Source organism: Phyllobates terribilis, unplaced genomic scaffold, assembly GCF_046119375.1.
Source record: "Phyllobates terribilis strain yellow unplaced genomic scaffold, ASM4611937v1 Scaffold_9__5_contigs__length_417890890, whole genome shotgun sequence".
Classification (NCBI taxonomy): Eukaryota; Metazoa; Chordata; class Amphibia; order Anura; family Dendrobatidae; genus Phyllobates; species Phyllobates terribilis.
In genome coordinates, this window is record NW_027362769.1 from 370628941 (window position 1) to 370650664 (window position 21724).

At 43.5% G+C, this 21724-nt stretch overlaps 1 protein-coding gene across 2 annotated transcripts; it reads left to right on the plus strand.

Moving 5' to 3' along the window:
* The first annotated feature begins 1393 nt into the window (after window positions 1-1393).
* On the plus strand, window positions 1394-17144 carry NME4 (NME/NM23 nucleoside diphosphate kinase 4). 2 transcript variants are annotated; one of them, XM_073645961.1, is made up of 5 exons: window positions 1394-1488; window positions 12509-12639; window positions 13316-13417; window positions 16042-16154; window positions 16866-17144. In XM_073645961.1, the coding sequence occupies exons 1-5, from the start codon at window positions 1476-1478 to the stop codon at window positions 16984-16986; spliced, it is 480 nt and encodes a 159-aa protein (XP_073502062.1). In that variant the 5' UTR covers window positions 1394-1475; the 3' UTR covers window positions 16987-17144. The 2 variants fall into 2 exon arrangements, with proteins under 2 accessions (XP_073502062.1, XP_073502061.1); XM_073645960.1 differs by lacking the exon at window positions 1394-1488 and adding an exon at window positions 10530-10679 and having other exon boundaries at window positions 16866-17132.
* The last annotated feature ends 4580 nt before the right edge of the window (window positions 17145-21724 follow it).

The window sequence follows — 21724 nt, forward strand, 5'->3', positions numbered from 1 at the left end:
TGGTATGCAGCTAAGAACATGCCTTCTGCAAGAGAACTAAAAAGGGGAATATATTCTGCCAGAATAACAGAGGGGGAAGGAGACTGATACGACTGATCCCTGCCCTGTATCCTTCACCCAGGGGAAGGAGACTGATCCCTGCCCTGTATCCTTCACCCAGGGGAAGGAGACTGATCCCTGCCCTGTATCCTTCACCCAGGGGAAGGAGACTGATCCCTGCCCTGTATCCTTCACCCAGGGGAAGGAGACTGATCCCTGCCCTGTATCCTTCACCCAGGGGAAGGAGACTGATCCCTGCCCTGTATCCTTCACCCAGGGGAAGGAGACTGATCCCTGCCCTGTATCCTTCACCCAGGGGAAGGTGACTGATCCCTGCCCTGTATCCTTCACCCAGGGGAAGGTGACTGATCCCTGCCCTGTATCCTTCACCCAGGGGAAGGTGACTGATCCCTGCCCTGTATCCTTCACCCAGGGGAAGGAGACTGATCCCTGCCCTGTATCCTTCACCCAGGGGAAGGAGACTGATCCCTGCCCTGTATCCTTCACCGCGCAGCACACTTAAATGCTGTGCCATGGAAGTCCGAGAGAGAACAGAGGCTCTACTGACCCATTGTATACAGCTGAGAACATACCTTCTGCAAGAGAAGTAAAAAGGGGAATATATTGTGCCAGAATGCCAGAGGGGGAAGGACACTGATCCTGTCCTTATTCTTCACCTAGCAGCACGCAGCCAAACCATGTGAAAAACTTTGTGGGGGGGGGGGGATTTATGCACTGTATTTAATGTCACCTTTTTTTTTTTTTTTTTTTTTTTTACAACAAGCTGTATAAATTATTTAATTGAGCTGGGCTGGGCCTGGCGGGGCTGGTGTACTTACTGTGAAAATTTCATCCAAGAATCGCTTTATAATTCTAATATTAAAATTAGCACTTTTGAGCCTCTCGTCCATTTCATTGTGCATTTTATGCAGAAGAAGAGGATGTTCTGTCTGCTGGTGGACGGCAGCGACCGATTCATTTAAAAAGCTTTTATTGCAGTTGTGGCAACTCTATCAGGTGAGCTACATTTCACCCAAACCTTGCGTAGCCTACTACCCTATGGATAGTTTGTCTCTTTATTTCTTTTACACATGTGATTTTTGACTCATGTTGTCTCTTTTCGGAGGGAGGGTCTCTGGTGATCTGAAGCTCAAGTGGAAGGTTCCTTGATGGGTTACCTCTGGTTTCACCCTCTAACACTGGTCACTTTTTGTGTTTCCTTCTTACAACATAAATGTAATATTCCCAATAAGATCAAAGTTTTCTTAGATCTTTTTTGCTTTAAGTTCCTTACTAGGACACGACTTCCTGGAATAAGTTCTGCTTCGTGACTCTTGTGATCACCGGGTTCTTTGCTTTTGCCTCCAGGTTTGTTTGCTGTTTTGGAGGCAGTTCTCTAGTCTTCTGCTCCTTACCTAGGAGACCAGCAGCCACTGATGGACTGCAGAGGTAATTGATAACCTAGGCTATGGGAGGTACACAATAAAATTACAAATTCTCTGAATAAGATTACAAATTTCAAAGTTGCTTATTTTTTTTAAACATTTTGCAGTTTTACATATGAAATAACTTGAGAATAACCCTTTAGATATTTTGCCAGCAGTAATTCTAGCAGGGGTTTTATTTTTGTGGTAGCACAAGCTTGTGCAAATCTTGTAAATTGATCCATTCCAACAAGGATGTACTCATAACCACAGTTATACTTTTCCACATGCAAAAAAAGTAAATGGATATCATTTCTAAAGGATGCTGTTCATTGGTGCACTAGATGGTTGGTTGAGATGTTTATCCTTGATACAAATGGATACCATTTCTAAAGGATGCTGTTCAGTGGTGCACTAGATGGTTGGTTGGGATGTTTATCCTTGATACAAATGGATACCATTTCTAAAGGATGCTGTTCAGTGGTGCACTAGATGGTTGGTTGGGATGTTTATCCTTGATACAAGTGGATACCATTTCTAAAGGATGTTCGATGGTGCTCTAGTTGGTTGGTTGGGATGTTTATGCTTGATACTTTTGCATTCTCTGTGACCTAATGTTCAATATTCTTCTGCGTATATGGCCAGAAGAATGTTCTATGACAGGATTGATAGTGTTTGGTTTTTTTTACTCCCAAAACCGACAAAAGGCAAAATGGCAAAGTGGGAGTTAATATAGGACATCGCCAAAGCCTTCCTAGGATGCATCGCAATGAAGGAAATATGAGCTGTCGAAATCTAGATACGCCATTACTGATGGCTGAACCAAAGAATCAATCAATGTATTCCTTGATGAGTATCCTAATTGATGGGCTGTTGAGCAGGATGTTGACCTTTTTGTCTTTCCGTTTTGATCTGGCTCCCTTTTTTTCCCCCTTTTCTGTGGTTGATCCTGCTGAATTTGGTCATACAGTGGAGGAGAAATCCAAGAAAAATTCTGAACACGTGCTATTTTAGGACTAAGGCATTTGCTTTACAAACCTAAAACTGGTGCAATATCTCCTGGATCCATTGAACAACCATCACTGGACACAATCTCTTACCTAGGAACCAAACTTATTTTAGGATTCTCCATGCTGTTGGTGATGGTGAAGTATGGTCCACCTTTCATTGAAGGACTTGCTACGAACCAAGTTGTCATCAAGATGTGGTTGGCAAATATAATCCCTCAGTCCTTCAAGACATTCTTCCATGTTCTTCTGGAGTTTTGCTTCATTTGTAAGGTTACGTTCACACATCTGTGTCTATTTTTACTTTTTACATCCATGTAAAAAAAAGAGCATTTTTTTTTTTACATAACTGAAGAAGGTAAACTGAACTTTTTTTTTTTTTTTTATCCATTCTCTTAATGAATTACTTAAACAGAGATGGAAAACTAATGTAAAAAAAACCAGCACTTGGACATGTCCAAACAAAGGATGTGTGAATGCAGCCTAAGGCTATGTGCACACAGACTTTTTTTCTTTTAGGTCAGTTTTCAGACATTCTTCCTTTGGGAAGTTGTTTTGAAAAGCTTTTCGTTTCCTGGAATTGCTTTGAGGAGTTTTTTCAAGCGTTTTTTTTTTTTAAGCCTTTTAATTGGACATCACCTTTTTTGGAGTATGTTCCATCAGGAGCGACTCCTTGAGAAGTTATGCGGGGGCATTTATGCATATAGCATTTATGCATACTTTATCGAAGTGCCATAATTTAGCAAAGTGCCCTGGCAGTTAGAAAATGGCATTGCTAATATTCATCTTTCTTCTCTTCTTACAGGTATATATTTTTCACTGCTTGTGTGATCTGTCCTGAAAACTGCATTATATCTCCATGCAATGCTCTGCAGCCTATCAATTTCTGGTATATATTTTTCACTGCTTGTGTGATCTGTCCTGAAAACTGCATTATATCTCCATGCAATGCTCTGCAGCCTATCAATTTCTGGTATATATTTTTCACTGCTTGTGTGATCTGTCCTGAAAACTGCATTATATCTCCATGCAATGCTCTGCAGCCTATCAATTTCTGGTATATATTTTTCACTGCTTGTGTGATCTGTCCTGAAAACTGCATTATATCTCCATGCAATGCTCTGCAGCCTATCAATTTCTGGTATATATTTTTCACTGCTTGTGTGATCTGTCCTGAAAACTGCATTATATCTCCATGCAATGCTCTGCAGCCTATCAATTTCTGGTATATATTTTTCACTGCTTGTGTGATCTGTCCTGAAAACTGCATTATATCTCCATGCAATGCTCTGCAGCCTCTCAATTTCTGGTATATATTTTTTCACTCCTCTAGCTTTTTTATTCCATGATACTTAAAGGTCATCACACTTACTTTAAGAGTTTATGATCCATGCCGAGTTTACTAGTCTGTTTTTTTTTTTTTCCCTGCACTTTATGGTCTCCTGTTGTCTTTTAAGCTAGTGATTGATTGTTAATGAGTTAAATCTGTGCAGATCTAAGCAGATACGTCCCTATATATTGAGACTTAGTTAAGGGGAGGCATTTATGCATATAGCATTTATGCATACTTTATCGAAGTGCCATAATTTAGCAAAGTGCCCTGGCAGTTAGAAAATGGCAGTTGGACAGGGCAGGAGACAGGTAAGACATGCAAGACAATTAAACAAACTTGCTTCCAGGTCATCTTTTTGGCAAACAGTATTCACCATTTGTATCTGTGCCATTTATACTCTGGTTGCTACAATCATCCACATTCACCGTTCTCCCACAAATGCGGCACACTTCATCCATATTAATCCCTCACTCCTCTCTTCTCCTATGTACAGTTGTCATGCTCTCTTCACAATGTTATACCACGCAGATCCATTCATTCCCACCATACAACGCAGGAAACGCTCTCACAAATCACTCAATCATCTGCTCACTCTCTGTATCTTCCTTCTATTAGTCGCAGGTGATATTTCTCCCAACCCAGGACCCTCCAGTAATAATAACACTAACTCTTTCCCTGTTACATTCAGAAACCCTGCTAATCTCATTAATATTCCCTGCATATCTTCTGTCTCATTCAACTGTGCCCTTTGGAATGCACGCTCAGCTTGTAATAAACTCTCTTACATCCATGACTTTTTCCTCTCTAATTCCCTCAACCTTCTGGCTCTCACTGAAACCTGGATCCAGCAGTCGGACACCACCGCCGCTGCAGCTCTCTCCTATGGTGGCCTACATTTCTCTCATACCCCGCGACCTGACAACAGATCAGGTGGAGGTGTTGGTCTGCTTCTTTCAACAAAATGTACTTTTCAGGTTATCCCCCCTGTACCCTCCCTTATCTTCCCATCCTTTGAGGCCCACACAGTCAGACTCTACTGGCCCTTCTCCCTGCGAGTGGCGGTTGTCTATCGCCCCCCAGGTCCCCCCCGTCAATTCCTGGATCACTTTGCTGCCTGGCTTACAAATTTTCTATCCTGCGACATCCCCACGATAATCATGGGAGACTTTAACATCCCAATTGGCGATCCTCTTTCCCCATCTGCCACGCATCTTTTATCATTAACCTCCTCCTTCGGCCTCTCACAGCTTGCTAATTCTCCTACACATGAGGACGGGAACACATTGGACCTGATCTTCTCCCGGCTTTGCTCAGTACATGACTTTACTAACTCTCCCCTTCCACTCTCTGACCATAATCTTCTTTCATTCTCTGTCAAGAACTGTGACTCTACTCAAGACACTCCCACCGTCCACACTTATAGAAATTTACGCGCCATTAACACCCAGAAATTTATAAAAAGGTTGCAATCATCATTGGCCCCAATCTCCTCCCTCTCATGTCCCGAATCTGCATTGAAGCATTATAACAAAATAATGCTATGCGCCCTGGATGAAGCCGCACCTCCTACACAAAGAACAATTCGGCATAGACGGCGACAACCCTGGCACACGCCTCAAACACGTCTTCTCCAGAGGTACTCCAGGTGCGCTGAACGGCTGTGGAGAAAATCAAATCTGCCCGAAGATTTCCTCCACTATAAATTTATGCTGAAAACATATAACTCTGCCCTTCACCTCTCCAAACAAACCTACTTTAACAACCTCATCATCTCACTTTCCAATAATCCTAAACGACTCTTTGACACGTTTCATTCTCTCCTCAATCAAACAGCACAGGCCCCGACCACCGACCTCAGCGCTGACGATCTGGCTAACTATTTCAAAGAAAAAAATTGACCATATCCGACAGGAAATTTTCTCCCAATCCCCAAATGTTATGCATGCTCCCCCCCGCCACATTGTATCTTGCTCATTTTCTGACTTCGAACCAGTCACGGAAGATGAAGTGATCAGGCTCCTTGCATCTTCTCGCCCTACCACCTGCACCAGCGACCCTATTCCCTCACATCTCCTTCAGTCCCTTGCTCCAGCTGTCACCTCTCACCTAACTAAAATTTTCAACCTTTCCCTCTCATCTGGTATCTTTCCCTCTTCTTTTAAACACGCCAGCATACAACCATTACTTAAAAAACCATCCCTCGACCAGAACTGCACGGCCAACTACAGACCTGTTTCCAATCTTCCCTTTATCTCTAAACTCCTGGAACGCCTGGTCCACTCCCGTCTAATCCGCTATCTCTCAGACAACTCTCTTCTTGACCCTTTACAATCTGGTTTCCGCTCTTTACATTCTACTGAAACTGCCCTCACTAAAGTCTCTAATGATCTACTAACAGCTAAATCTAATGGTCACTACTCCCTGCTGATTCTCCTGGATCTCTCTGCAGCATTCGACACTGTGGATCACCAGTTCCTTCTCTCTATGCTCCGCACTATTGGCCTCAAGGACACGGTTCTCTCCTGGTTCTCCTCCTATCTCTCTGACCGCTCCTTCTCTGTGTCTTTTGCCGGCTCCTCCTCCTCCCTACTTCCTCTTACTGTCGGGGTTCCTCAAGGATCAGTCCTAGGCCCCCTTCTTTTCTCCTTATACACCGCTCCTATTGGACAAACAATCAGTAGATTCGGTTTTCAGTACCATCTCTATGCTGATGACACCCAATTATACACCTCTGCTCCGGACATCACCCCTGCATTACTACAAAAGACCAGTGATTGTCTTTCTGCTGTGTCTAACATTATGTCCTCCCTCTACCTAAAACTGAATCTGTCAAAAACTGAACTCCTCGTCTTTCCTCCCTCCATTAATCTACCTGTGCCCGATATTGCCATCTCCGTTTGTGGCTCAACCATTACTCCCCAGCTACAAGCCCGCTGTCTTGGGGTCATTTTTGATTCAGATCTTTCTTTCACTCCTCACATCAAATCACTCGCTCGTTCATGTCATCTACACCTCAAAAACATCTCAAGAATCAGGACTTTTCTCACCTTTGACTCGGCAAAAACTCTTACTGTCGCTCTTATTCATTCTCGTCTTGACTATTGCAACGCTCTACTAATCGGTCTCCCTCTTACTAAACTCTCCCCTCTCCAATCCGTCCTGAACGCAGCAGCCAGGATCATATTCCTCGCCAACTGCTACTCAGATGCCTCTTCCCTGTGCCAGTCATTGCATTGGTTGCCCATCCAATATAGAGTTCGTTTTAAACTTATCACGCTTACCCACAAAGCGCTCCATGCTTCAGTACCCCCCTACATCTCCTCCCTTGTCTCAGTCTACCACCCTACACGTGCCCTCCGTTCTGCAAATGACTTGAAACTAAAATCCTCCATAATCCGAACTTCCCACTCCCGTCTCCAAGATTTCTCGCGTGCTGCGCCAATTCTCTGGAATGCACTACCCAGGACAGTTCGATTAATTCCCAATACCCACAGTTTCAAGCGAACCCTAAAAACACATTTCTTTAGACTGGCGTATCACCTAAACACACTCTGTCCATCCCAGCTTTCCCCCATATTAAAATCTTCTTCAACTTCGGGTTCAAACCAACCATGCACATAAAAGCCTCTGTCAGGACTGCACACATACTGGCAGGCGACCAGTCCATGTATTATTATTTATCCTATTCAGTATATCAAGGCTGCATTATACAATATATGTACTTTTTACCTTTTGTGTCTCCCCCACTTCCTCATAGACTGTAAGCTCGCGAGCAGGGCCCTCACTCCTTTCGATATGAGATATGCTTATTCTGTATTGTCTGTATAAGTCCCCCCTAAAATTTGTAAAGTGCTGCGGAATATGTTGGCGCTATAAAAATAAACTATTATTATTATTATTATTATAAGTGACATGCACTTTCTTTTCTCCCACCAGGAGTTTTTCAAAACTTTTAAGTGGAAGAAACCTGCTCAAAAGAGTGAACATAATGAGTGCCAAAGTGGTTTTACAATAGAAATTAATAGGAAGAGTCTTTCAAGGTTGTTGTTTTTTTGTGTGTTTTTTCAGAGTAGATCCACTCTAAAAGACACCTCAATAAACCGAATCACCCGCAACCCTGAACAGAGATTCTCAAAGGCCGTCTTAGCACGGATATAATCCGCTAGGAGAGCTGGTGACTAAGAAATATCTTTTACATGGCCCGCCAACCTGTGTTCCCAACATCCAGTTCCCGTCCTGTGAGAAGTGTTGAACTTGAATTCTCTGAGCCTTGAACCAATATCTGAAAGCCCCTCTGCCTGAGCTCTGTCGAAAAGTTGCATTACATAGAATTGGAAATAGAGAAGTCTGCTCTCAGGATGGATGTGAGGAGGCCTCTTTCAGGTGTGGCCTATTGTTGGGTGAGTGGAATTCTGTCTCCTGACCGAGGAGTGGCCAACTATGGAGTGGGGAGAAAAACCTGCTCCATCTTGTTTATGTTCCCTGCGCCTGCACCAGTCTATAAATGAAAAGAATTTCGGTCTGGTTCACTGCTCCTCCACATACAGGTTCAGGGAAGAATAATTCTTCTGCCTTGAGTTTGGTTTGAGGAAGAGAAGTGCAGTCTGTCTCCAACTTTCATCCAGTGTCCCCATCCTGCTGGAACAGGGGAGACGCATTACCCTCTCAGATTGATGAGTTTTCCTTTGCCTTACCGCACACGCTCACATATCTGTTAGTTGTCGCGCTCTTACTATGTGTGACTTGTGGTTTGCTGCTCTGTTGAAGTTCCAGATGTTGGATGTGGTCACTGTCCTGGACCTTTAGCCTGGATCAGACTGGAAGACCGGGCCTGAGAATTCAGGTATTTGGCGTCTGACACCATTCCAGACCTCCACCGCTCTACTCTAATACTGTGCCATATACCGTACTTGGCTCTGCTATGTTGCTGTTTTGTGATGCCTCACATACTTATCTTTGCGACATTGCTGGGCTCTGCTACTTTGTCACTCAGTGCCTCCTGATATACCCCAGGTCTGCTACATTGCCACTTTGTGCCTCCTGATCTAACCAGATCTGCTACATTGTTTGGTTCTGCTTCTGTCACGCGTGTGTCAGAGGTGACAGTCGCCCTGCAGTTGGTTGCAGGAGATCTCTTCGTTTGACATTACAGACATCTTAGAGGCTGGCTGTCTCTAGGACCCAGCGGGTACCTCCCTCTGGTAATTAACTCCCTGGCCTGGGTGTATAAATACCTGGTGTGCCTGAGAGGGAGATGCTGGCGATATTCATTACTACTTGTGAGGCTTTAGCAAGAGTAGTACTTCGCCCTCTCTGGAGTTGTCTAAAGCTAAGCATTTCCCCCGTTTGTCTACCCTTGTTGTCTATAGAGTTTAGTGGAGATTGACTAGTGCTCATCTCCTCTCCTCCCATCCCTAGCCTTAGCCATATGTCAGGGAAAGTCAGGGCGAGGCACGCGTGCGGCGATTGGTGAAGAGCCAATATAGGGACGGTAGTTGAGACAGGGTGACGCTATACCAGACTAGGAGGTCTCCATTCCCCCCTTTCTCTAGTGTCTGGGCTCCTTTCCCTCTTCCCTTTGTGTTGCACTTAGTCTTTCCCACACCTTGCGTGACAGCTACATCGTTGGGCCCTGCCACATTGCCACTGTTTTCCTCCAGCCATAATCTGTGTTGCTGGGCTCTTCTACAAAGTCACGAAGTTCCTCCCGACATACCTAGTTCTGCTACATCATTGGGTTCTGCTTCATTTATATTGTGTGCCTCCTGGCATACCCAACTCTAGCATATATCTGGACACTGCTACATCACTGCAGTCTGTCTTCTGACCTATTAAATACAGTACTGCTACATCACTGGACTCTGCTACATCACTCAACTGAGCCTTATAATCTTCTAATTTTTGAGAATTTTCTTTGCTATCTGTTCCTATCGAAATCAATTCCAAGCCTCCTAACCGTCATGGATCCAGTGGGATAGTCCCGGATTTGGGATCTTTCACTGAGTTATAAGTACATGAGGCCGCTCACTTGTCTGTATGTTGATCAAACTTGCTCATTCAAGTGAATGGGCCTGTGGGGAAAAAAATAGCAGCATGATGACAACGATGTGGCATCTGAGTCCTGTTCTGTTTTTACTATAATGGAAAGGAAAAACTTTTTTGTGTGTGTTTTACATCTGAAAAAAAAAAGCAAAAAACCGTACCACACTGATTGATCAAGATGGAAAAATGGATGTATACTGGCCTGTGAAAATTATATATATATTTTTTTTAGCACATGAGAAAATAAAAACATCTAAATACATGTGAATATGATGTCTTTTTTGATTGAAAAATAAATAAAACACTAGGGGATTTTGTGGCCAATAAAAAAGATGCCACAAAAAACCTAGGAAAAAAAAAAACATAACAAAATGTTCCATAGACTTCTATGGTGTAAAACATCCCTAATTTTTTAGGGTTTTACAATAACACACAAAAACCATCCTCTAACCTCTCTTACAATATCAGTCACCAAAACAAATCCGAAACCGCATCTATTATCCAAAATTGGTGTCACATGTCACTCCCCCCCCCCTCCCCCTCCCCTCATTCATAAGTTTCCCCTGTGTGGGTCCCCTTAAGGGGCGTGGTTAACGTAATGTAGGGGGCGTGTATGTAGCGCTGTGGCTGTTTGTGGGCGTGGTTACTAGGTTTACGTTCCAGCTTCTGGGCGTGTTCAGTCTCTTGTCAGCTCCTCCCACCGGCTGAGAAAGGTTTAGCCGGCGGGGAGAGGAGTCTGTGTCCCGGCCACAATGAGCTGCATCCTCCGGAGGCTGCTGAGCGGAGGCAGAGCCGTGTACCCGGCCAGGCCGCCATGTTTGGGCTACAGCTCGGGTGAGTGGCCGTTATTGACTTGTGCTTGGTGCGGAAACTTCCTGCAAACTTTTCCAAACTGTCTAAAACTTTTCTGACCCCCCCTCCCCTATAGTTTTAATGTATATTGTGTGAGTGTAAAGTGGTGTATTGCACAACACATCCCCTGATGGCCACTTTTGCCATAGATTTGCAAATAATGTACAAAAAAAATGATATATATATTTAGGTTGTGAGGTTAAAAGTGACCATCAGTTGTTTGATGGTTCCATTGACTTCTATGGGGACAACTTGCACGAGATATTTATCTGCAGAGGATTGTACAGATCTGCTGACAATCTGGAGGCCATACACATACTATGGGTGAGATCTGCAATACGCACTTGCAACACTGTATCCCTATAGTACTTGCTGCTGTGGAACTATAAGTCCCAGGCTGTTGTGACTACTCCCACTATAGTGTCATCTATGGTCTGAGCACATGTTGGACGACCTGGAGGCAATGTTATCCACCCTGGACACTCTCCTAGGGCTGCTGACACCTATATACAGCACATGCTCATCCATCATGGGTATATTATACACACACTGCAGGCCATTCATTAGCAGCACCCCCAGGCTCCTTGTTAATTACTGGTGATTAGTAGCAGCTGATTGGGCAGAGACTCTCAATCCAATTATGAATGAACCACTAATTGCTTGTAGAATGAAGCCTGCTGCGCCCTGTCTGCAAAATATTAACCCTTCAGAGCCATGGAAGTCATTTATATATCTATATCTCAAGATCTCTGCTTGCTGTCAGTGAGTAGAAAAGTTCTTGATGACCCAGAGAGGCTGCAATACCTACTGATCAAGTCTTTCTTTCCACATCTGCAGTTTTGTTACAGTGCAGCTATTCCTGTCCTGGAGGATTGTATCAAACAGCTCCCTAAATCTCAGCTTCCCGAACCTTTTGTAAGATTTAAATGGCTCGCATTGTAGGATATGGGGCTTTATGGACTGCAAGTAGCACCAAGACTGGAGGGCTACTTAACGACTTTGGCCACTGAATGGGGTTCCGTTGCAAAGTGCTACAAAAAATCCGATATTTTGCCACTTGCAGTAATTTGCCGATTGCAATGTGACCTTATTCACCTGCGTTATGTTCTCATGTAGTAGTGGCCAAAATCTTGTAGCCTCATATATATCCAAGAAAACTGGGCCACAGCCAACATGACTCGTATTATACCTTATGTGTGAGTGGTCTCCCATTTTCCTGGCCCCCTCTGAAAAGTATAGATTCCTAGTAGTTCTGCAGCCAAAACAGTGGGGTCAATCTCGGCCATGTAGCAGGGTCTTCTCGGGCTCGCACTTCCTGTAGCAGACCCCCACATCTGGCACAGTCATGGAGGCGGCTAGGGTGTGCAGCTTCCTCTTTGTCCACTTCTTGGTCTCTTCTCTCCGCACTTTCTCCTTCCCCCATACATAAGTGAACGCGCACCCTCCCTCCCCATTGACCTTTTTCCAGCGTCTGGAGGAGCCTTGCAGAAGGGAAGGGGGGGGGGGGAGGGACTACTACCCCCAGCCTCTCCAAAACAAGGACTCCAGTTCCATTCATGATGCCGACCTATCGCCCCCCCTGGAGCGGGCACAAACTATAAATAAAATAAATAATAAAAATGATTTATATTATTTCGGAAAATTGTCACCTTATAGGATCTGATTAGGGAATTGCTAATAGCAAGGAGCAAATATTATCAAATGTTCCCTATGTGATTGATTTGCCGTGACCTATACATATCCTGTATACACAGACCAGTCGATCCTTTTTCTATATATCCCATGATTGTGTATTCTGTCTTCCTGTCTAGCGGCTCCTGAGATCCATGAAAGGACGCTGATTGCCGTGAAGCCGGACGGGGTGCAGCGGAGGATGGTCGGGGAGGTCATCAAAAGATTTGAGCAACGTGGCTTTAAGTTGGTGGGAATAAAAATGCTGCAGGTACCCCCCCACCCCCACCCCTCTGAATTATAACGGGAACTGTGTAATGCTTCGTTACCTATGGTGGCGCTATAGGGGAAGCCGGTCAGGTGAATGGAGTTAGCCACTATCTCAATCCTCTGTCATCGGCTTATCTGCCTGGAGAACGAAAGGATCAGGCAGTTAGAGATGATATGCCTGATCCTTATCTTTCCCCGACATTTCCTATAAAGGGAGTTTGAGGACCTCCCTATATGCACTGTTTTATGGTCGACCGATCTCTGGAGAAATTGCATCTTATACCTAATATTTATTTTTTTATTATTTTTGGAGCAAATTACTTTGCAGTCCTATGTAAAACCACAGTTGACACCTCATATATACTTCTATATCAGCACATGGTGCTTGCAGGGGTCTCGTACAGCCCTGTCCTGGGGGTGTAACGTTTCCTGTCCAGACAACTCGGATCCTTTAAATTGTGATTCATCAATTGTTCTTTTAATTATAGCAGAATGGCGGATATAAAGGGATTTGGGACTGTAGGAACAGAACAATGCAAGAAAGTTTGTAAAGAAGTTTCCCATCTTTGGAAATTAAAAGCCACGAGTCCTAGTGTGCCCTATACAATAATATTGGGGTGGAAATGTAATATCTGTAATTAATGCTGTCATTTCTAATGATATTTTCCTCTGCTCAGGCCTCCGAGGCCATCCTGGGGAAACATTATCACGACTTACAGAAGAAGCCCTTTTATCCTGCGCTCATACGTTACATGGCGTCCGGACCTGTGGTAGCAATGGTGAGTAGGCACATGGGTGACGAATCCGATCTGACGGCCAGGGTCCAAAATATCTTGATTTTTTTTTTAATTTATTTTTTATTAATTTTTACTGCTATTTCCATCGTTTAAGTAAAACATCATTATTTATTTTTTGTACATTACATACAAGAACTTTTGAGACTGAATAGAGTTCCTGCAATGCCAATAACAGCCAATGGGTGGCGTGTGTTTATTGTTTTTTTTTTTTTAAAACTACATGAGTCAGTCAATCATAGTGGCCAATCAGAGCTTGGCTTTCAACCCTTTAAGAGGGTTTAGATGAAGGGTGTCCATTTCCCCTTCGAGGGCCATATTGGCCTATTGAACCGCACTCAAAGGTCACAATAAGACTTAAAGGGGTAGATTTTGAAGACCTTTATAGCATTTCGAAAGAATAGGCCATGAATATTTAATAACTTACAGGACCCCAGCATGGAAACAACATGAGTGGCCATACAGACAAGCAGTTCTGTATTCAGATGGTTGGGGGCCACGCAGAATGGCATAGAGCCTTCTGCATGTCCCCCCCCCCCCCCCCCCCAACCATCTGGATACAGAACTGCTTCTCTGTGTATGGCCACTCATGATGTTTCCATATGCCATAGAGAATCACATGTGGCCCTCGGACCACGAGTTCTTCATCCCTGGTGTAGAGAAAAGGAGGTTGCCTCCTGAGGTTTTGTTGCCCATTGCATCCAATTTTTGGTAAGTGCAGAATTATGACCACCTTTATGTAAAAAATTTTTTTCACAATCTGTTAAAATAGTAGTCTATTAAATATACACTACCGTTCAAAAGTTTGGGGTCATTTAGAAATTTCATTATTTTTGAAAGAAAAGCACATTTTTTTTTCAATAAAGCTAACATTAAAGGAATCAGAAATACACTCTATACATTGTTAATGTGGTAAATGACTATTCTAGCTGCAAACGTCTTGTTTTTATTGCAATATCTACATAGGTGTATAGAGGCCCATTTCCAACAACCACCACTCCAGTGTTTTAATGGTACATTGTGTTTGCTAACGGTGTAAAAAGGCTAATGGATGTTTAGAAAACCCTTGCACAAGTATGTTAGCCCAGCTGAAAACTGTTTAGCTGATTTGAGAAGCTGTAAAATTGACCTTCCTTTTGAGCTAGTTGAGAATCTGGAGCATTACATTTGTTTGTTCTATGAAACTCTCAAAATGGCCAGAAAAAGAGAACTTTCAGGGGAAACTCGACTATTCTTGTTCTTAGAAATGAAGGCTATTCCATGTGAGAGATTGCCAAGAAACTGAAGATTTCCTACACCGGTGTGTACTACTCCCTTCAGAGGAGAGCACAAACAGGCTCTAACCAGAGTAGAAAGAGAAGTGGGAGGCCCCGCTGCACAACTGAGCAACAAGACAAGTACATTAGAGTCTCTAGTTTGAGAAATCGACGCCTCACAGCTCCTCAACTGGCAGCTTCATTAAATAGTACACACAAAACGCCAGTGTCAACGTCTACAGTGAAGAGGCAACTCCGGGATGCTGGCCTTCAGGGCAAAGTAAAAGCCATATCTGAGACTGGCTAATAAAAGGAAAAGATTAATATGGGCAAAAGAACACAGACATTGGACAGAGGAAGATTGGAAAAAAGTTTTATGGACAGACGAATCAAAGTTTGAGGTGTTTGGATCACACAGAAGAACATTTGTGAGACGCAGAACAACTGAAAAGATGCTGGAAGAGTGCCTGACGCCATCTGTCAAGCATGGTGGAGGTAATGTGATGGTCTGGGGTTGCTTTGGTGCTGGTAAAGTGGGAGATTTGTACAAGGTAAATGGGATTTTGAATAAGGAAGGCTATCACTCCATTTTGCAACGCCATGCCATACCCTGTGGACAGCGCTTGATTGGAGCCAATTTCATCCTACAACAGGACAATGACCCAAAGCACACCTCCAAATTATGCATGAACTATTTAGGGAAGAAGCAGGCAGCTGATATTCTATCTGTAGTGGAGTGGCCAGCGCAGTCACCAGATCTCAACCCCATTGAGCTGTTGTGGGAGCAGCTTGACCGTATGGTACGCAAAAAGTGCCCATCAAGCCAAGCCAACTTGTGGAAGGGGCTTCAGGAAGCATGGGGGGAAATGTCTCAAGATTCCCTCAGCAAATTAACAGCTAGAATGCCAAAGGTCTGCAATGCTGGAATTGCTGCAAAGGAGCATCCTGTGACGAAAGCAAAGTTTGAAGAAAAAAATTCTTTCAAATAAAAATCATTATTTCTAACCTTGTCAATGTCTGGACTATATTTTCAATTCATTTTGCAACTCATTTGATAAAAGGATGAGTTTTCATGGAAAACACAAAATTGTCTGGGTGACCCCAAACTTTTGAACGGTAGTGTATATAACTTCTTGCTTCAGAAAATCAACATGTACTTTATCCGCAATGATCAGACTATCTTTTGTACTGGCACATCTAATGTGCGTGTGCAAAATTCATTGTAAAAGGAGGGGGAGCTGCTATTGTGATTGATGGATCCTGAATTTGTCAGTTGTGTATAGGTGTTGTCATTATAATCCAGCCTCTGATAAGGAAACTGCTGAAAATTCTTTTTTTTTTTTTTTCCTTCAGGTTTGGGAGGGACACAACGTGGTTAGATCTTCCCGTTTGATGGTTGGGGAGACTGACTCTTCTCAGGCAAAGCCAGGTACTGTGCGAGGAGACCTTAGCGTCCATATCAGCAGGTAAATATTTGGTCAATTATATTCAATCTAAAAACCCAACAAAAATGTCTTAAGGCTGATCTGCGACAAAAACTACTCATAGTCAGCTTTGCCAAACACAGATTTCAATCTACATGGCCGACCAGTCGTTGGCTAGGTTTTGCTTCACCCAGGGCAAATATTCTGCTTGGTGCCCTAGACCTGTGACTAACTTGGCTTAGGCCGGGTTCACATTATGTCTTCTCAGGTCAGTGGCTCCATTGGAGCTTATGACTGAAGCTCTGGAAAATGGGATTCGGGCGTCTCCTCTGACATGATGGGGCCATTGATTGAAATGATGCAGATGGTCACTGTGTGCTATTTTTGGACAACATTTTTGGCCATTTGACAACGTCCTGGTGCCCACCTCAAAGGGGCAGATACGGCCAAAAATGATGTCTGACGGCTGAGCCACTGCCATGGGGATTAAATGTGAAATCTCCAACAAGGCCCCCATTTTCACACATGTTTAATATCAATGGTCTTCTCACTTGGGGCAAAGGGACCCTTTGAGCCCCTCAAGGCTCAAGGACCCCCCCCTGCACTCACTGTAGTTATGCACCTGTGTTGGTGGCACTCGGGCGGCCAAAATCACAGCTTCTGAAAGGCAAATTTATCTATTTCTGAAACTCTATTTTACGAGTCTGGGAGAAACGATGAGCTGTAAACTTCTTCTTTTCTACTTGTCTGCAGGAACATCATCCATGCCAGTGACTCCGTGGAGGTGGCGGAGAAGGAGATCGGCTTGTGGTTCCATACTGCAGAATTGATCACTTGGGAAACTAATGATCATAGTGACTTGTATCAAGTTTAGTGCTGCTCTGTGGCCCCTCAGACCTGCACAGACCCTCACGCCTTGCTGAGGGGCCCGAAAAACTTTTAGAGGGTGATAAGTAAATGACGGTCATAGTTCAGCCCATAGGGTTTTGGATTCTCTAGGCACTGACTGCCTTCACCAGCCACTCATGTTACTGTTCAATAAACTGTCTTTATATAAAACCAGCCGCGTGCCAGCGTCCTGTTTACACCGAGACCTTTCCGGAGGGCGAAGCATTTTTCCATTGCTTTCCGTCCCATGGGAATGTTGTGATCTGCGATCTTGTTCTTGTCCTCTGACTGCGAGGTGCCGGCGTTCTGTTAACTCTTCTAAAACTGAACGTAAGATTAGAGATGCCTTAATATCACCAGACGGGCTTGTATAATAAAGCGCTAAAAATATTATTTTTTTCGCCACGTTCTTTAAATAGCCACAGTTTTTTATCTGTCAATGTGGCCGTAAAAATAATTATTTCATTGTTTTGCCAAGCTGAATTTTCTAATGGTACCATTTTGGGGTATATATTTAGCTTTTTATTACGACATTTTACCTTTTTATGGGGTGTAATAACTTATATTAGTCCTAGAGGACCTGACTTACTGTATATAGTGCAGTACCATCAAAGCCCCGCGATCATGTCATAGGGGTGGTAGATGGACGTAGGAAACAATGGCCTCCCCTTCTTAACCTCTTCGATGCTGCAATCATAATCTGGAGAAGGGCAGAAGACTGACAGCCCCAGTACCCGTCACTTCACGTCAACTTTTTGAGATTGATCTGTAATAAAAATTTTAGGGTACATTTATTAATAGAAATGCACCAAACTTATGAACCGCGTGCTCAGAGAATTGTGGTGGTGGATACAGGACACTATATGTGAAATAGATCTGGCTTAAAGTTACTCTAAATATATCAAGAGTAACTGATGTGGCCTAAAGGAAAAATTTAATGCAACGTCCATGCTGCTTGAATTAGATCAATGTGCTGCATTTACAGTGAATCTATAATTCCTATTTTGTGTTTTTTGTTTTTTTTTTAACTTATTTTTTTGTTTGACTGCTCAGTCTCTGTGGAGGGGACATGCACCTTTTTGGCATGGAGCCCACCATTGCATGTTATGCCCCTGATACTCCTCTTCTAGGCTAGGGTTACACAATGACATTATTGGCCTCCCTGTAATGTAGCGGTGCTGCTCACGAGTCCCAGGATATAGATATATATATATATAATTTTGTCAGCCTCTTGCTCCAGAGATATGAAAAACACCATTTTGGATTCTTGTGCTTTTGCTTCTATGACTTTTAGTCTAGACTAGAGGTAGAATTGTCACCCTGTTTCCTTCATAAGCAAATGTGCACATGTTGCATATTTTTTTTTTCTTAAGAATTTCCTAATACCAGCAAAGTGAATAAGATTCCTGACATCTCATGCACATTTTGCTTAATTTTTTTTCCTTGCGGATTTATATCTGCAGCATGTCAAATTTTTTTTTTGTTCAGTGTTTTTGCTGCTGATTTTACTCATAGTAATGACTGGGGAAAAAATATGCAACATGCAAAAAAAAAAAAAAAAAAAAACGGCACATGTATTTTTTCTGCCAACACATCAGGATTTGCATTAGCATTTTTGCTGCAACTCCTGACCATGTGCACATAGCCTTAGGGGTGTTTTCTGTAATATCCGAGTAGAAATAAGTGGCGCAGAGTTTTGGGTAGTCTAAAGAAGGCAAGGACTACTGCCTTCTCCTTTCAGCTGAATGTCTAACCTCTTGTGGAGGCTCCTAAATAATCTGGGAGGGTTGGCTAATAAGATTTGGGGTGCTCTCACATCAGCTTTTAAACTCGGCGAGTGCAATGTGAGAAAACCTCTACAATGTTGGTCAATGAGGCAGTGCTCATCACGTGGAATTTGGGTGAGGAAAAATTTGCAGCGTGTCAAGTGAAACTGCCGAGACTCGCCAATGAAAGTCAATGGGTGCGAGAAAAATAAATCACACGGCACACATGGCATGCAATTTTTTTTTTTTTTAAAGCACCCATCTTGTAGGAAACCTGACCTTTCTTCAGCTGAATACAGTAAATTCACAGAATGAACTGTCAGAATAGGAGAGCTATCTATACATCGCTTTCTGCCCCCCCCCCCCCCCTCATAATTTTTAATAACCAGATGAGGCAAAGCTGACAGCTGGGGGCTGACGTTTAAAGCCTGTGAAGGGGGTAATAAAGATGGAGCGCCCCAGGCTATTAATATCAGCTCACAGCTGTCTACTTAGCCTTTACTGGTTATTTACTGTTGGCTTTCCCTCAGCTGGTTAAGAAAAACATGGGGGACTCCATGGCAATTTTTTTTCTTTTAATTATTAGCTAAATACATGTACAGTAACCTACACGTGCACTGCACTAATTATATATCTCACTGACATTTCTATCTGTATACAAGATTGTTTTATTAGTTCGAAAACTAGCTTGAAATGACAGAAAATTACTGTATGTAAAAGCTGATGTTAAAACCACATTGCATATGGATGCTAAGTGAGAATAATCACACACTTGCATGGCATATGGATGCTAGGTGAGAAAAAAATGCATGACAGTCTCCAGCTTTTCTGACTGATAATCTGAGCTACTTTTTATACACCGATGTGAGCGCACACGGGGTCCATTATGTGACGGATTCCGGCCCTCTGTCATTTTTTTTTTTTTTCCAGCTTTTCTGTTGGAATAGGAAAACTGAAATGATGACTCTTTTGAGCTCGGCTTAATCTATTTTGGAACTTGGTCCCTAATTTTTTCTGCAGCGCTCCATTTTTCTATTACAATAGCGATCCCCTTTTTTTTTTTCCCCTATTGCAACACTACCACCTATTGTGGAATCTAATCAAAGGTCGATTTCACACATCTTACATTTACTGTCTGAGTGTGGACCATGATGTCCAGAATGACCGCAGGTCTCCTGACTGACGGCCTTGAATGTCAGACATTTGAACCTGGCCTAAATGCAGTCCTACACGTAGGTGCACATAAATTGGATGATGATCGGGCGTGAGCCTTCCTAGGGACAGTCGTTTCCAACTATCAGCCATTCTAAACAGACCTCCAATCACCTGAGGAATTTGCAAAACGCTTGTTCATTGGATGAAATGACTTTTGAGCTTGCCCAAAAAAATTTTTTTTTAAATATGTTCTCGGCAGCACATCGTCCTCTGTAAATACAACATGTGCTGCCGAGAACACTGATATTCTGTGTGCACAAAACGATCGTATTAACAATCATGAAAAGTGTGGTCAGCCCCTATAGAAAGGCTAGTATATGGAAAGTGCTGTCAGCCCCCATAGACAGGCTAGTATATGGAAAGTGCGGTCAGCCCCCATAGACAGGCTAGAATATGGAAAGTGCAGTCAGCCCCCATAGACAGGCTAGAATATGGAAAGTGCAGTCAGCCCCCATAGACAGGCTATTATATGGAAAGTGCTGTCAGCCCCCATAGACAGGCTAGTATATGGAAAGTGCTGTCAGCCCCTATAGACAGGCTAGTATATGGAAAGTGCGGTCAGCCCCCATAGACAGGCTATTATATGGAAAGTGCGGTCAGCCCCCATAGACAGGCTATTATATGGAAAGTGCGGTCAGCCCCTATAGACAGGCTAGTATATGGAAAGTGCTGTCAGCCCCCATAGACAGGCTAGTATATGGAAAGTGCTGTCAGCCCCTATAGACAGGCTATTATATGGAAAGTGCGGTCAGTCCCCATAGAAAGGCTAGTATATGGAAAGTGCTGTCAGCCCCCATAGACAGGCTAGTATATGGAAAGTGCTGTCAGCCCCTATAGACAGGCTAGTATATGGAAAGTGCGGTCAGCCCCCATAGAAAGGCTAGTATATGGAAAGTGCTGTCAGACCCTATAGACAGGCTAGTATATGGAAAGTGCTGTCACCCCCTATAGACAGGCTAGTATATGGAAAGTGATGTCAGCCCCTATAGACAGGCTAGTATATGGAAAGTGCGGTCAGCCCCCATAGAAAGGCTAGTATATGGAAAGTGCTGTCAGACCCTATAGACAGGCTAGTATATGGAAAGTGATGTCAGCCCCTATAGACAGGCTAGTATATGGAAAGTGCGGTCAGCCCCCATAGACAGGATAGTATATGGAAAGTGCGGTCAGCCCCCATAGACAGGCTAGTATATGGAAAGTGATGTCAGCCCCTATAGACAGGCTAGTATATGGAAAGTGCTGTCAGACCCTATAGACAGGCTAGTATATGGAAAGTGCTGTCAGCCCCTATAGACAGGCTAGTATATGGAAAGTGCTGTCAGCCCCCATAGAAAGGCTAGTATATGGAAAGTGCTGTCAGACCCTATAGACAGGCTAGTATATGGAAAGTGCTGTCACCCCCTATAGACAGGCTAGTATATGGAAAGTGCTGTCAGCCCCTATAGACAGGCTAGTATATGGAAAGTGCTGTCAGCCCCCATAGAAAGGCTAGTATATGGAAAGTGCTGTCAGCCCCCATAGACAGGCTAGTATATGGAAAGTGCTGTCAGCCCCTATAGACAGGCTAGTATATGGAAAGTGCTGTCAGCCCCCATAGAAAGGCTAGTATATGGAAAGTGCTGTCAGACCCTATAGACAGGCTAGTATATGGAAAGTGCTGTCACCCCCTATAGACAGGCTAGTATATGGAAAGTGCGGTCAGCCCTCATAGACAGGATAGTATATGGAAAGTGCGGTCAGCCC